The following is a 15,896-nucleotide window of genomic DNA, read 5'->3' on the forward strand; positions in this document are numbered from 1 at the left end:
TTAGAGGCACTCGCGCCAATGACTGTAACCATGTTTCCAGTGAATAAAGCTCCTGACATTGCCCAAAGAAAAGACTGTAACTCTGCATGCCACCTAGCTGGACCTGACACACAATATGTGAATTATACTATCATTTTTTTTTGAAACTGCATGTGCCTATATTTCGTGTCCACGCCACCAGCGGCAACGCGTACACCCGGCCGGGACAAAAGAAAATGACACACCGACGACGTATGACGCGGCCGACGGCCCATTAGCGTGTTATATCCTTGGGCCCTTCCCATCCTCTCGTGTCGGCCTCAAACTTTCCACTACCGGCATGTGTGTGAACCACAACGCCTGCAGATGCAAAACCTCTTGCGGCATCCGTATGCAGCTCGACTACTCAAAGCTTCCACGCAACCGTGCGTGCTCCATGATTGTGAACAGAAGAAACTGAGGCCAAGGGCAAAACGCCAGAGGGTAGAAGGTTTCACGCAACTAGGAACAGTAGGTAAGTCCAAATCCGTGCCTGCTCTCTTGTTTCCTTGCTGATTTTCTATCATCTAAACTGTTGCTTCCGCTGCAAAACTTGCGCCTGCATTCCTGGTTCTTGCCATGGGGTAGATTCTCTGTTTTTTTTCTTTTATTACAAGGTTCCCTCATCTTTTTCTGAGAGAATAGAGTGGGATAGAATGACTTCGTCCTGGCTGGAGCTGGACTTCGTCCTCCTTCCAAACTGCGGTGGGTGGAAGGGTCTTGGGCTCACATGGCGCATGCCTTGTCATTGTCTCTCCTCCCCCCTTTCACTTTAACCGGCTTCTTGTGGGGTTCTTGGTTCTTTCCACCCGATCCCAAGCCATGGCCGGCGCCTTGGTAACGCCGCACCACGTCGGGGCCGTCCCAGGCGTAGGACGCGTACCTTGCTGCTATCTTGGCTGAGCACCGGAGGCTGCGGATCGAGGCGTTACCATAGCGGTAGCCACCTCGGAACTGCGTCGATTCTGTTCTTGGCGTGGCTCTGGTCCTCATCCATGGCAAGGAGCAATTTTTGGTATTGACGGTGCAATCCCCTCCCCAGTTTGTAGACGATAGCTGGGCGGGTGCTCATGGATATGGAGACGCGGCCGGCGGCAGAGGGGTCGGCGGAGCCGTTCCTGCCGCTGCGGTGGGAGAGCACGGGGGACCAGTGGTGGTACGCGACGCCCATCGACTGGGCGGCGGCCGGCGGCCACTACGACCTCGTCCGCGAGCTCCTCCGCCTCGACGCCAACCTCCTCGTCAAGCTCACCTCCCTCCGCCGCATCCGCCGCCTCGAGTCCGTCTGGGACGACGACGCGCGCCTCGCGGACGCCGCAAGGAACCGCGCCGCCGTCGCCCGCCGCCTCCTCCTCGACTGCGACCCCAGCGGCGAGGGCGGCCCCAACAACCGCCTCGTCCGGGCCGGGTACGGCGGCTGGCTCCTCTACACGGCCGCCGCGGCCGGGGACGCCGGGTTCGTCCGGGAGCTGCTCGCGGCGCAGCCGCTGCTCGTGTTCGGCGAGGGGGAGTACGGCGTCACCGACATCCTCTACGCCGCGGCGAGGAGCGGGCGCCCCGAGGTGTTCCGGCTCCTGCTCGACGCGGTCCTGTCACCGGCGTCGTGCCCTGGTGAGGAATTCAGGCGCGAGATGATGAACCGCGCCGTGCACGCTGCGGCGAGGGGAGGCAACCTGGAGGTGCTCAGGGAGCTCCTGCGCGGGTGCTCCGACGCCGCGGCATACCGAGACGCGCAGGGATCGACAATCTTGCACGCCGCCGCTGCAAGGGGACAAGTTGAGGTATGTTTTGCAATTTCTCTTCTCAACTTCATTCTTCAGAATTGATGTATGTTGTTATCTACATATATGTCCCATTGAACTCCAGTTTCATAGAACATGCAATCTGCTGAACATTGTCACCGGATTCTTCAAACTCGTGCAGCTCAGATCGATATAGCTTTGCTTTTACTATTACATCTATATAAAAGGCTAATTTGGTTACCTAGTAAGTAGTAATTACAGTAACTGTTGTCGTTCACTTGAACCTTCTAGTTGATTGATCTCGCGAACACTTTAGCCAGGTTGTCATCTGTCCCCATCGCAGATATCCTTGTTGTTAGCTATGTATAATTGTATATTCCATGGTTTAGTTCCAGAGAGGAAGAAGCATGTTGGTCATTGTCTCCAATTGATTTAGACTTAATACTGCTTCTCCGATCTGTAATCTAAGAATTATTTAATTCTTGTTGTGTTTGACTTTATTCCCCCATTAACTGATCCGGTACACATGCTAGCCAGGATGTTAATCAATCATACAATTTTTTTATTAAACTTGTGGTATGCCTTGATTAGACTAATTATTGTACTTGTTGGCATTGACATTATTTTTTTTTGACACTGGAATGGGATTTCATAAAGATTGCTTGTTGTTTAAGTCCCATGACAAAACACTTGTTAAAGTTTTATTGGCAGCAACTTTAGATTTTATTCATTGCTGATGTGTGATTGAAATTCTTGTTCACATGCCCATTTAGTACACCCTATTGCTTGTATGGAACCTTTTTAAGTGGTTATGTTCATTAATTGAAAGATGATCATTTGATCTGATTCTTAATAATCATGAGAAGAGTTCACGCCATTCCTTCCTTCTTTTGGTCCACGCTTATACCTTGGAATGCATCCTAGATCATTTTTAACAAACAGTTTACAAAGTACTAACCTGAATTTATGACAAAACACTGCAGGTTGTCAACGATCTCATTGCATCTTTTGATATAGCCAACTCTGTAGATGACCAAGGGAATACATCATTGCATATAGCAGCCTTTAGAGGCCATCTGCCAGTGGTCGAGGCTCTCATTACTGCATCGCCATCTCTTATATCAGCAACGAATGAAGCTGGTGACACGTTCCTTCACATGGCACTGACTGGCTTTGGGACTCCTGGATTCCGAAGGCTTGATCGTCAGATGGAGCTTGTAAGGCAATTAGTTGGTGGAGCATTCGTGGATGTCAGCAGCATTATAAATGTGCAAAATGACGATGGAAAGACAGTTCTTCACTTGGCTGTGGTTGGCAATCTGCATTCGAACCTTGTTGAACTCTTGATGAGCATGCCTTCTATTGACCTCAACATCCATGACAATGATGGCATGACTCCTCTGGATTTACTCAGGAAACAGCCTCGAACGGCATCATCAGAAATACTGATCAAACAACTGATTTTAGCAGGTGGAATCACAAATTCAAGGGACCATGAGACCAGGTCAGCTATCGCATCTCAGCTGAAGATGCACTGCATTGTAGGAAGCCCAGGGACATCTTTCAAGATATCAGATGCTGAGATTTTCCTTCACGCTGGAATTGATGTGTCAGGCATCAGTGAAAGGACAACATCATTTTCCTCTAGTGTTGGTAGGGTTGATGCTGAAATCCCAGGACCCAAACTGAAGAGGCTGAATTCTTTCCAAGATGCAGCGAAACATATTAAGGTCCTTCTCAAATGGCCTCGCCGCAAGGGGAAGAAACCAGGTGGAGGCCAAAAGGATCTGGATGATGATGCCTCGTCAGTGGACTCTGTTAAGAGCTGGAGCCATGGAGAGACTCCGACACCTCTGAGGCAAAGGTACTCCAGGATCAGCTCCCTGTTCAACAACAAGCGGACCTATGCAGGCACGAGTTCACCTAGTGAAGCAATGAAGAAGAGTGGAGTGTTACAGCCTGAATCTGTTCCAGCTTCTGCCTCTTGGTCATCATCATCGTTGGTTGACAAGATTGAAGCTGTCCATCTGGACAATGACCAGCCATCTCCTTATTTCAGTAGGCTGATCAGGCATACACCTAAGAAATATGCATCTCTGAACAGTAGACTTATGAACCAGCCCTTGCGCCTCGGGGCATAAGGACTAACTGACGATATATGTATATATGTATTACTCACAGCTGATCATCCTACTGAGTTGCATGATGCTGGAGCTAACCAAGCCATCAATCAGGTACTAGTGATTGCATACATTCTTAAATACAAATTCCTTGAGGACAGTTACTATTCTGGATGAGTTTGGCATGTTACTCTAGAATGAATTATACCTTCTCTTATGTGTGCATAAAGATTGGTTATGCTGTTCTCTTAACAATATTATCATGTGGAAGAGATCTATTATACCAATACCACCCCCACATGATAAAACACCTACATAAATTTGGACTTGTTTTATTTCTCGTTGAACCCATTGTGTTGCCATGCAAACTCATTTGCCAAGTTCTATCCTTTGTCTTCAGCGAATCTTGTGGACAGCACATCTCAACAATTTTCATTTTCATTTTCAGGTCAATCATTTTGGTACCTTTGATGGGCTTCCACGCCGTCATGATCCTTCACATGTTGTCACTCACAGGATACAAGCTAGTATGGAATTTGCTGCTAATTTGTGCCGGTGTAATTTTCAAAGGAAGGTAAGCAGATGGGCAGATATTTCGGTGGTTGTCAATTCAGTGGTATGAGCTGTAGCACGGTAGCAATCTAATAAAAAATGATTACAATTTTCAACTTCTCTGATACCAGACAGATGATCGTCAATTTCTAGCTGCCTTGCCACAGCAGGCAGGGGTTAGTGCCTGTGTCGTTTGAGTGTTTTGAGTAATTGAGTTTAGTTGTGTTTGTGTGTAACTATTGCTGAGCTATACTAATGTGAGACGCTCGCAACGTATAGTATGTGCAGTTTTTTTGTCGGACATGAGTTTAATTAACTTGAAGCGTAATAAGAAGTGATTTGGTTTTGTCATACACCGATCAATTTCGAGAGATGGTGCCATGTTCTTCAGTGCTTCATTTATCTGGCACATGAAGCATATGATTTTAGCTCAAACTCAAAACCCTGAAACGCCATGATCCTGAGAAGGGGCTTTTTTTTTTCCCCGGTGCACTTGTTCCTAGGGCATGTTGCACGATGGGATCAAATCGACAAATCCCCTTTATCAAAAAAAAAATCGACAAATCCCCATGGGGAAGAAAATGAAAACGCAGCTGTCCCAATCATTTGCTCACATGGTAGCTGCTGCTCTTTCTTGTTACACGCTCCTGTCTTGAAAATGCAGCTTCGCACATCATCCGGACACATGTAGCAACCTTGGTGGAATTGGAATACGCACTGGCTCCTTAATTTCAACTCCCCCGCGCATTCTTTATCTGCATTCTTGGAACAAGCAGTCCCTAGGAATGAAGTCCCTGAGTTTCAGGTGCTAGCGCCTCCATGTTCAGGCGTCATGGCATTGTTCCGGTGACAAGCAATGGAGAAGGAGAACTGAAGAGATTAACAAATCCCCGATGCGGCGGCCATGGCGATTGGAACCACAGCGCAGCGAGAGAAAAGCACAGGTCCCGGTGACTGTTGCCTCTGGTTCTCGAAATCGAGTGAATTTCCTCCTCACCTGATTTTTCCTCACCAAACACTACTACATACGTGGCATGAGTTTGTTGGAAATTCGATTGATGCAGGACCAGAAAACACTCAGATTGTATCTAGCCACTCCCGATTCACTGGATTGTATCTTGTGGAAGATAAGTAGAAGTTAAAACTTCAGCCCATCTCAACTTTATCTTTTTCTTCCTCAACTTCTTTCCCAATCCTCCCATTTGACGATGGTTCACTAAAAAAATATTAGATAAAAAATGTTGCCTAATATTTTTTAAAAAAAAGTTGGACCAACATTTTTTTCAAAAAGTTGAGCCAACGTTTCTTCGGAAAAAAAAGTTGAACCAACATTTCTTCGAAAAAGTTGAGCCAACATTTATTTGAAAAAAGTTGAGTCAACATTTCTTTAGAAAAAGTTGAGCCAATATTTTTTTAGAAAAAGTTGAATCCAACATTTTTCGAAAAAAAGTTACAACAATATTTTTCAAAAAAAAGTAGAATTCAATTTTCTTCTCCGACTCTAACAGCCGACGAGGGTGGCGCGCCAACCGACCGCCGCGGCGGTGGGGCCCGTACAGGGGGCGGTAGTGGAGGGAGGAGGGGCGGCGGCACAGGTAGGGGAGGGAGGAAAGTGAACTAGGATTTAGATGTAGCTCTGATAAACCTCGTTACTCGCACGAATATTCAGTGCCTTCCTACTCCGGAAGATAGATAGGTTTTTCGGACTCACAGTTGTTACGAAGTTGGTGGCCCAAACCACAATGGGCTCCACTTACCTGTTCAGGCCTCCTTGCTGCTAATGAGATGCACATGTAAATGCAACGAAGGGGCCCAAATTCTTGCGGATGGATTCAGACACAAACCAGGGGCCCAACTATTACAATCTGACTGAAGAACTGCCACCGTTTGGAGTTTGGACACTGAAACATAGAGATGCATTTTTTGAAGGAAAAAACATAATTTTTCTGTTGTGTGGAACAATGGTGGCTCAAAGATTGCACAAGGAAGAAACTAGTGGTGCATCACATATATCACATTACTATTCCGTCCTCGGTATATTCTATCTTCCTGATCCGATGTTTGCCATTGTCTTCCTACCCAAGTTGTCGCCATGATGCTTGCACTGAATATGAACCGCTCAAATTTGTCGGCAGGGGCTCCCGGATCTCAAGATTCGCTTTCTGTTTCTGTTTGAGCGCAAGCATTACAGTCACTTGCTCCGGTCCTCCCGGGCCCGCACGTGTCTTCCTGCCAGGTGCAGTGAACAAACATTGTTGACAATTTCACTCCTAGTACGTGCTATCAACATAGGATTCGGCGATCCTCTTGCGTATTCGCTCTGCATTGTCCTCAGAATGTTTTAGAATTTTGTTCGAATTTGCGCTTAAACAGTAGGGACTGGAATCCCAATCACTCTTTCGAAACAACATTTTTCTTGCGCTGATGAATGATGCAGTTATCTTAAATATTGTTACTGACATGCCTGTTTCTTGGGGAACAGAGTAGAGACCTGAGAGAGAGAACAGAGTAGGAGGGTTCAGGAGGCCATGCTACATTTGCAACCAGACAAACTTATCCTGCTAAATCATGCTTCTGTTTGTTTGGACACGCATGTCACGAAGGGACACACCACACCTGACTGAAATGCCCAACAAGCAAGCACTATCCCTTTGTTCGCTCTCATCCAAAATTCCAAATCCCAACAAGCAAGCATTTGCCCATGAAACCACACAGGCGGCGAGGCTGTGAAGACCCCAACAAGGAGCACTTGTTCGTTGAATCGCTGTGTCCCCATTTGCATTGTTCCAAACATTGGTTCACTGACGCTACTGTACATTCTCGAAGACAGGAGAAAAGGAGGTATGAATCTGATGATCCACATTACTGCTGTGGCATAGTGCCATGATCAGCTCCTTTAGGTGCCCGCATGTATGGACTGTTGCGTGTTGTCTCTGTACAGGTACTCTATTCGTCGTAGCTGCCATAGTTGCTTGATATTTTATTTTGAGTGGAGAAGAGGTTAATAGCTGCTACTGATGCACAGTAACATCAAGTTGTCTCATCTAACTGGTTATTTGCAGCGCAAGTCGATGCACATCAATCAATCAAACGGCACCGAGAAGAGGGGGAAATCAAAGCAGATGCTCTACCACTGATTCAGCGAAAGTGAAAGGCACAACAGAAACCATCTTTGCGAGGCATCAAAAGCAAGGCCGTGTTTAGTTGGGGAATTTGGGAGGTGCCAAATTACTGTTACAGCACTGTAGCACACTGTAGCGTTTCGTTTGTATTTGTGAATTATTGTCCAAATATTGACTAATTAGGCTCAAAAGATTCGTCTCGCAAAGTACAACAAAACTGTGCAATTAGTTTTTAATTTCATCTACATTTAGTACTCCATGCATGTACCGCAAGTTTGATGTGATGGGGAATCTTCTTTTTGCATAGTGTCAAAGTTGGGAGTTGGGAGTAACTAAACATGGCCCAAAAAGGATGGTTTTGATGCAAAAGCTTTAAGGCTTAAGAGTTAAGACTCCAAGGCAACCAACCCTACTTGATGCTAGTTCCAGACTTCCAGTAGCATGTTGACAGATTTTGTGTCACCTCACTTCAGTACCAGACGAGATCTGAATTGAATTGCCACTGTCGATCCTGTTCTTGAACCAGCAAGTTTACGGCAGCCGCTGTTCATCTGCAGGCAGCAGCGTCTGCATTGCATTGCCACACATTTATAATTACACGGTGTACTACTCAAAAAGCATCTCACAGGAGAAGGCTTTCTTACTACTACAATAGAAGATGAACAGCAATACCAGTAGCAGTAAATCCCTCAACTTCTAGAGCTGCCACGTTCTCCAGTACCCCTAGCTACCATCCATTGATCCAGGTAGGCTGGGCTGGAGTAGTCTGAAACTTCATCAGCCATCACACATTCACACTGAACAAAGTGTAACGAGAGACACACATGATGGCTGATGCCTGATAGGCACTCATGCATCCATGCACGGAGACCAATGCATGGCACTGTTCAGGGAGAGATTAAGAACTGTTAAGCAACAACATTTTCCACTACACTGTCCTTCAGCTTTGGGCTTTGATAGCTTTTCGTGCATGCAAATGCAAGGGCTTTTGGACTTTAGCTTTACCTCACGTCTGGCCCGCTTTAAAGGCGTTGTTTAGACTGTTTTGGATTCTAAAGCTGACAGGGGCCTTGTTTAGTTGGCCAATTTGGGAGGTGCCAAATTACTGTTACAGCACTGTAGCACACTGTAGCGTTTCGTTTGTATTTGTGAATTATTGTCCAAATATTAACTAATTAGGCTCAAAAGATTCGTCTCGTAAAGTACAACAAAACTGTACAATTACTTTTTAATTTCATCTACATTTAGTACTCCATACATGTACCGCAAGTTTGATGTGATGGGGAATCTTCTTTTTGCATAGTGTCAAAGTTGGAAGTTGGGAGTAACTAAACATGGCCAGGGAGATATAGCCATACACTACTGTGCTCTGCAGTGGCAAGGGGCCTGACTGCTGCTGTGTCTCAGGCTCAGCTGCAGGCTGCAGCCACAGCATGCAACAGTGACCGGGAGCTCCAACCTTTTAGACACTAGCACAAACTAGCAAAAGATTGCAAGAAACCTCTGCCCAGTGGCCATACCTCAATACTCGTACAATACAATATTATTGGCAATAGGTGTAGGGCAATACAAGGGGATCTTGGGTTTTTTAGATCTCCTAAAATTTCTGTCACATCGAATATTTAAATACTAATTAGAAGTATTAAATATAGACTAATTATAAAACCAATTGCACATATGGAGACTAATTTGCGAGACGAATCTATTAAGTCTAATTAGTTCATGATTTGACAATATGGTACTACAATAAACATGTGCTAATGATGGATTAATTACTCTTAATAGATTCGTCTCGTGAATTAGCCTCCATCCGTGTAATTAGTTTTATAATTAGCTCATATTTAATCCTTCTAATTAACATCCGAATATTCGATGTGATATGAATTTTAATCCGGACTAAAGAACCAAACACCAAGTAGTGTTCAGGTTGCAATTGGAACAGTAGAAACTAGAAATGGTGCGTGTGTAGTGTAGCTTGTGTGGCTGTGTCACCATGTGTGTGTCTTGATTTGCTGGTGTCTCTCGTGGTGGATGGGGGGACACAGGGACAAGGGCATGCAAGGCAAGGTTTGGTTTTGTTTGGATGCATATGCAGGCAAGAGGGATGATGCACTTGCTTTGAGCTAGGCGTTTTCAATCATTTGCCCCCCTCTCTGTCACCTGTCCTAACCAACACAACATTATTGCTGGTAGCAGGGTGAGTTTGTCTGGCCTCCTTGTCTCCATGGAGATGTTTGCTTATGAATAAGCAAAGCATAGTAGAGGCTAGTAGGCTGGTTAGCTGCATTAGCAGCATGAACATTGTCAAAAAAAAAAACAGCATGAACATTGGATTATATATGTGACGTGATTTCTTAATGAGGGGTTCTTGACCGCATCCAGCATGAACTGTGATGCTTGTGCTCGAACAGGGGAAGAATCTTGACACCAATAACCTCTAGCCGACAATGGTGGTCGGTTCAGATTCGTTCCAAAGCCCAGAACATCATGGCAAGGACTTGGGTTCGAGAAAAAAAAATTGGCAGACTTGAAATCAGGCAGAGAGAACAATCCAGGACTGACAGAGAACATTATGATGTTGATACCGCACAGTGTGCGCTGGTACTAGCAACTGCTAATCCTGCTTATGCTCTTAAGAAATGCTAATTATGTATATACAAATACACCCATGTAAAGAAGCAGATACTGCTGCTAGTAGTACTGGTATCATTAGAGACCTTTTTCTCTTGTGATCTACGAGAATGTGCAGTGTCAGAGTGAGCCCATTATCCTGCTAGGCTGCTGCGGCACACAAGTACGCAGACGGGCAACACGCGTAAAAGATGGATGCGCATCACCATCAAAGGCTTCGTCCCCCACTTGTGCTCCACCACCCGATCGCTTTGTTGGCTTACCCTCCTTTTCAGGCGGATTGGGCTGTCGACCCGCGCCAGCTTTGGCTGGGCAGGAGCTGCTCCTCCTCCTCCGTACACCATGGTTGGGCTACGAGAGGGATTAGAGCGTAAGTTGAATTGAGCAGAAGTGAAGCCATACTTTTTGCGCTTAGTCTTTTAAAAGAACACGATCTTAAGATTTCAGTCGTTAATGCATTCAATGCTGAACACAAGAGAGCAGCAAGGGTGGGGTGTAGACAATCTGGTGTTGACAAGTTCAATGCTGTATTTGTTGACAAAGTTCAAGGGTGGGGTTTAGACAATCTTGAAGAAACCGACACATTCAATGACAAAGTTCCCTCTCACACATAAAGTAAAATTAAAAGTATCTATGCTCTAACCATTAGACTAAAGGCCATTTCACATATAATTAAAAGTATCTATGCTGTATTTCAAACTTTTGAATTAGTCCGTGGTTCAAAATACACACCATTTAGAACATCATCGATTCATTGACGCAGCCTACAAGTCAAAGCTTTGGCCATTAATTTCTCCAAAAAAAATGGCATTTCAAATACATGTAATTAAATATTCCATTTTATGGTGAACCTAGTGAATAAAATGTATCTTAAATTGCCAGCCTGTACAATCTTTCACGCATTGATATATGGTCAAAGCAAAACAAACCTGACCGACAAAAATCCTAAACCAACATGTATTTTGAACAGGAGCAAAAAGCCATTCTGAAGGTGCCGTTGTGTGGAGTTGCGGTGGACCAATCTAGCAAGCACACTACAAGGGGAGCTCGCTACAGCCGTCCAATCCGATCCCAGGGAGGGATCGGAGGACCATGATGTAAGGCAAGGCGCTTTTTGCATGCATGCAAACCGGCCCCCCTCCTACGCATGCAGCATGTCTCAAAGGAAGCTAGGGTGGCGAATCCATCCAGAAACCCTTGGATAGATGCATGGTTGGTTTGATGTGAGCTGACTTCGATGGATGGATACAACGGCATATACGCCGTGACTGTACTGCTGGGTGCTGGCGCAGGTCCCCCGGCTTTGGCCTGGCCTGCCCCTGATCGAAGGCCTGAAACCTTCATGATTCACCCATCCCACCCACCATGCCCTGTCTCCCGGGGGGCACACCCTCGCAAAGCCAAGAACAGAGGGGGGCCATCACCCATTAGCAATCAGACTCTTATCTCGTAGTGTTCCATCCCACTGTAACGGCCAAGAACAGAGGGGAATGCTGGTTTCCTTTCCTACACGAGAATAATGGTTTGGCAAGAAATTCCGAGATGGATAGCATGTGTATATAAAATGTATGATGTAGGATGGGACGAAGCCTATAATGGTGTCAAAAGAATCGTGCACGGCTACGGAGGTTCTTTCAATCATCAGAGCCGGAGCTCTTTTGCTTTTTTGTGCTGGAATGATGGGATCTCATCGATCAACTCATGTATGTCTCCATCTCTGTCTCGCGGATGATGAGATTTCTCGTCTTTTGCTTTTTGTGGTTGTTCGAATGATGCACACATTGCATGGTAAGATGATATTTGCGAAAAACAAAGGTGATCGACAGCGTAAATGTACAGGCTACTATTGCTAGTACGTAGTTTAATAGAAGTAATCAGTAAATCCTGGTAGTACACCGTGACTGAACACAGGGTTGCTTTTTATATTTGCACGCGAAACGGTGGAAGAAAAGGGATGGGGAAGAAGGGTTTCGGACTGACGGCACGAAGCGAGCACATCGTCGTGCGGGCAGGGGCAGGGCAGGGCAGCCTCTGCTGCGATCTTCCCCGGGCGAGAAGCTGATTTTTGGGTCCGCCCGTCCGTCTCCGTCCTTGGCGTGCGCACCCGGTACAAGCGAAAGTCTGCCATGAGCCATGCATGGGCGACTGATTGATGATCCATCGGCGTCAACCTTCTTCACGTTACGCTACGCACCGCAACAGGATACAGCTACTACGAGGATGTAGCAGGCTGCAGCCAGGCTACCTTGGCTAGAGCTCACGCACGGGCACGGCATGCACTGTGGAGCGCTTGTCTGCACGCGCGCGCAGGCATCTCTGCCTCCTCCCCTGTGCTCTGCTCTGCTCTGCGGGCTAGCGAGCCAGCGGCGGCAGAGTAGCTTGCTCAGCTCCGCGCCCCAACGTGGCACGGTGTTACGTGCCAGTTTGGATCCAACTTGTACCATCGAGTTTAGGATCCAAACCACTCCTGGGCTACTGCTATCAACTGGCTTTTACAATGCCGGTGGCTTGAAAATGTAAAATCTTACGGCCCTATCTTACAATGCGTTTGTTCATGCTGCTGCTCCTCTGTGCGTGCACTGCTCAGATAGTCAGATGAGCCCTGCCCACACGGAACCTCAACACCGCAGAACGCACACGCGCGCACAATTTCGCGATGAAGGGGGCTGGTGGGTTACTTTTGCTTATTTTTAGCACATATCACGTCGAATGTTTAGATACTAATTAGAAGTATTAAACGTAGACTATTTACAAAATTCATTATATAAGTGGAGGTTAAACGGCGAGACGAATCTATTAAGCCTAATGAGTTCATGATTTGTAATGTGTTGCTACAGTAAACATTTGCTAATGATAGATTAATTAGGCTTAATAGATTCGTCTCGCCGTTTAGCTTCCATCTGTGTAATGGATTTTGTAGATAATCTCCTAATTAGTATATAAACACTCGATGTGATACGTGCTAAAAATAAACAAAGGAACAAACGTACCGGAACGCTCCCCGTCTGAACCTGACGCCATCATCATGTTTGGATTAGGCTTTACCATCGATGTTTGGAATAGCGAAATCTTTCTGCAAATAGCAAAAGTTGGTACACAAAATTTAACTCTCATTACCCGATTTTTTACACAAAAGTTGGTAAAATTACTTTGCAAGTATCTAGCCTCGACGCAAAACTAGATGTTTTTGTTTTTTTTAAAAAAAAAATCTTGTGGATGTGTTTGTTTGACTCGGGGACAATTGACCTAGCTGACCTAGAGCGCGAAGAGGCGGGGTGGGGAGGAGGGGCCAGCCATTTGCCAAGGCCCAAGGTTGGCATGCCCGGCCCTGGCAAGCTTTTCCCCCTGGCAGACTGCGAGCAGAGGCAGCGCAGAGCGGGCACAGTGCCCTGCGGCTGCTACTACAGTCTACAGCAGCGTCGTCGTCATCCTACTCCCTTCCTTCCGGGAGGAATGCACTCTAAACATTCTTCGGACAAAAGAATAAATAAGTAAAATGATACGTGTACCTCTATTCCAACAATATTTTTATTTTAAATGGAAGGTAGCACCAACCACTCTAAGAAATTAAATTAAATTAAATTTTTATAAGTATTTAGCTGGCACTAACTCACAGCCTAAATTGCTACGTGCATCTACGTTACTATTTGTATTCTTTTTTGAAGAACTTTTTAAATTACTTTTTTTTTTCCTGGACGCAGGGAGTACTAAGTAGTCGTAGGTAGGGTAGGGTAGCAACAGCTGCTCATTAAACTCCCGTGTCCCGTCCCCCGCAGATCCATGTGCCGCCCTTGCCTTGCCTGCCGTGGTGTGGTGTCCACACCAACCCAAGCAGAGGCGATCAGGCGAGGAGAGCAGAGGAAAGAAAGCGAGGGATTCATCATCGTGAGGCTGCTGCTCCTGAGCTCCTCAGCTCCTGGCCGCATGGCGATGGACGAGATCTGCATAGGATTCGTGCTGTGACGTGATGACGGACAAGGGGAAGAAAAGTGATGGCGGTAGGCGTAGCCGACTAGCCGTATCGATCTACCGGATTCGGACGCGGGCTGTCCTCCGGTGTACGGAGTGCCTCAGTACCTGTACGAAGATGGAGCTGCTGGCGCTGGCTCTCTCTCTTTTTTTTCCTTTTGGAAAAGACCTATCTACTAGTATGAGGCATTGAGGCGGTAGTCCGGCGACCTGTGGGTCTTCTTCCCAGTCCCCCGCCGGTCATCGCCTTCTTTTCGGCTTTGGTTGGATGCCCACTCATCAAAGGCAAAGCCCGAAAGACGTCAAAGGCAAGAACGAGCCTCCAATTCCATTTTATCCCTTTTGTTTCTCCTTTTCTTTCTCTCTCTTTCTTTGACGGTTTGACCTCCCTCTTTTGTTTCTTCTATCCCTCTTTCCAGCAATTTGCTGGGAGACGGCTGCATGTTGCTGCAGAATCCAATCCCCCAACGTTCGGGCCACAACACTCGCTGTCCCGCTCGCATATCCAGTCCAAGAACAGTGCAGTGCGGTGCGTCCATGATGGCAAAACTGGTGGCACCATTTTTGCTGGATCGGCCATGCGTGTTGAGTTCGATCGTGTTCTCCAGCCGGCAGAGAGCAGAGCACCGACGGTCGACCCCGACGCCCAGCTCGCCCGTGCAACTTGGAACGTGGGGTGCCGTCTCATCTGTGACTGACTGTGCTGCATGGGGGGCGGATAGCTAGAGTGGATGGACCTCACGTCCTCACCTCACACACTCGGGTTGGAGAGCTATCTGATTCTCCGAATCAAAATTTGTCAAGTGAGTACGAAAATCGTGGTCCAATATGGTTGTTAATTGGTTCTCCATCGTATCCGACCTGCCAAACTTCCACTTACACTTGCTAAACTTGGCAAGCTAACTTGCCTTGCCAAAATGTGGGTCCCACGCGCAGTAAATTGCCAGAATGGAGAGTGCAAAATAGAGAGGCCGTTGTAGTACAAATAGAGATGCTGTTGGAGTGGATGAAGAGTGCGGATTTTTAAGGTGTGATTGGATGCCTACAGCCCCTCCATCCAGGTCCCTAGGATGCAAGGTCTGCACGTTTAGATGCCTGCATCAGGGTTGGGTCAGGCCCCCGAGGTGCAAAAGCGGCCTCCTAGCCAAGCTCCCGCCATGCAGAGAGATTGGGCGTTTCTCCAGAGCTTGGCTCATGCGATGCGCGCAGAAGCACATGGTCTGCATGTCATAGATGTGGGAGATGCAGATAACCAATCATTTGCTCTTTGTAACCTGCACGTGTGGATTCATACAACCAAACAAAGAGCTCTTGCATGCCCTCAGCCTGGCCACCGAGAGCTTGGTTCCTAGGAACGGGCTGGCTAGGAGCTGTAGGCATCCAATCACACCTTTAGAGATGACACTGGCTATTGGGATTTGTAGAATAAGAAATAGATAATCTGTTAGAATCAACAACTTAATATAGAGAGAAATTATTTTGCCAACCTGGATAGAGACTCAAATAAAGAGTCGTCCGTTGGAGATGCTATTCACCCGGGACCCGACCGTACGTCGTCGTCCGTGCATATGAGATCATGCTGCAAGCCTGCAAGGCACTGCTGGCCGAGGACAATTCGCTACAAATCTTGTATCGTGATCTGGATCCAAGGAGAGGACCAGATCGGAGGGGCAGGCTGCAGACACACACCGTGGTGCATGTCGTCCCAGGCGGAGGGGATCGGATCATCATGGTGTACTCGC

The 15,896-nt window shown here is 46.7% G+C and overlaps 1 protein-coding gene across 2 annotated transcripts; it reads left to right on the top strand.

Annotated features, from left to right (window-relative positions):
* The first annotated feature begins 307 nt into the window (after positions 1–307).
* LOC101765038 (espin) lies at positions 308–4,785 on the top strand. Of its 2 annotated transcripts, none has more exons than XM_004951220.2 (4): positions 308–493; positions 1,061–1,799; positions 2,744–3,994; positions 4,329–4,785. In XM_004951220.2, exons 2-3 carry the CDS (start codon positions 1,089–1,091, stop codon positions 3,899–3,901), a joined length of 1,869 nt encoding a protein of 622 aa, XP_004951277.1. In that variant the 5' UTR covers positions 308–493; positions 1,061–1,088; the 3' UTR covers positions 3,902–3,994; positions 4,329–4,785. The 2 variants fall into 2 exon arrangements, with proteins under 2 accessions (XP_004951277.1, XP_022682789.1); XM_022827054.1 differs by lacking the exon at positions 308–493 and adding an exon at positions 500–957.
* The last annotated feature ends 11,111 nt before the right edge of the window (positions 4,786–15,896 follow it).

The sequence above is a fragment of the Setaria italica genome, chromosome I (genome assembly GCF_000263155.2).
Source record: "Setaria italica strain Yugu1 chromosome I, Setaria_italica_v2.0, whole genome shotgun sequence".
Lineage (NCBI taxonomy): Eukaryota > Viridiplantae > Streptophyta > Magnoliopsida > Poales > Poaceae > Setaria > Setaria italica.

Excerpts from the sequence above, each read along its gene's own strand:
- LOC101765038 (XM_004951220.2), top strand. The coding sequence starts at position 1,089 with ATGGATATGGAGACGCGGCCGGCGGCAGAGGGGTCGGCGGAGCCGTTC. Across the intron at positions 1,800-2,743 it reads CTGCAAGGGGACAAGTTGAG|GTTGTCAACGATCTCATTGC; the intron begins GTATGTTTTGCA and ends AAAACACTGCAG.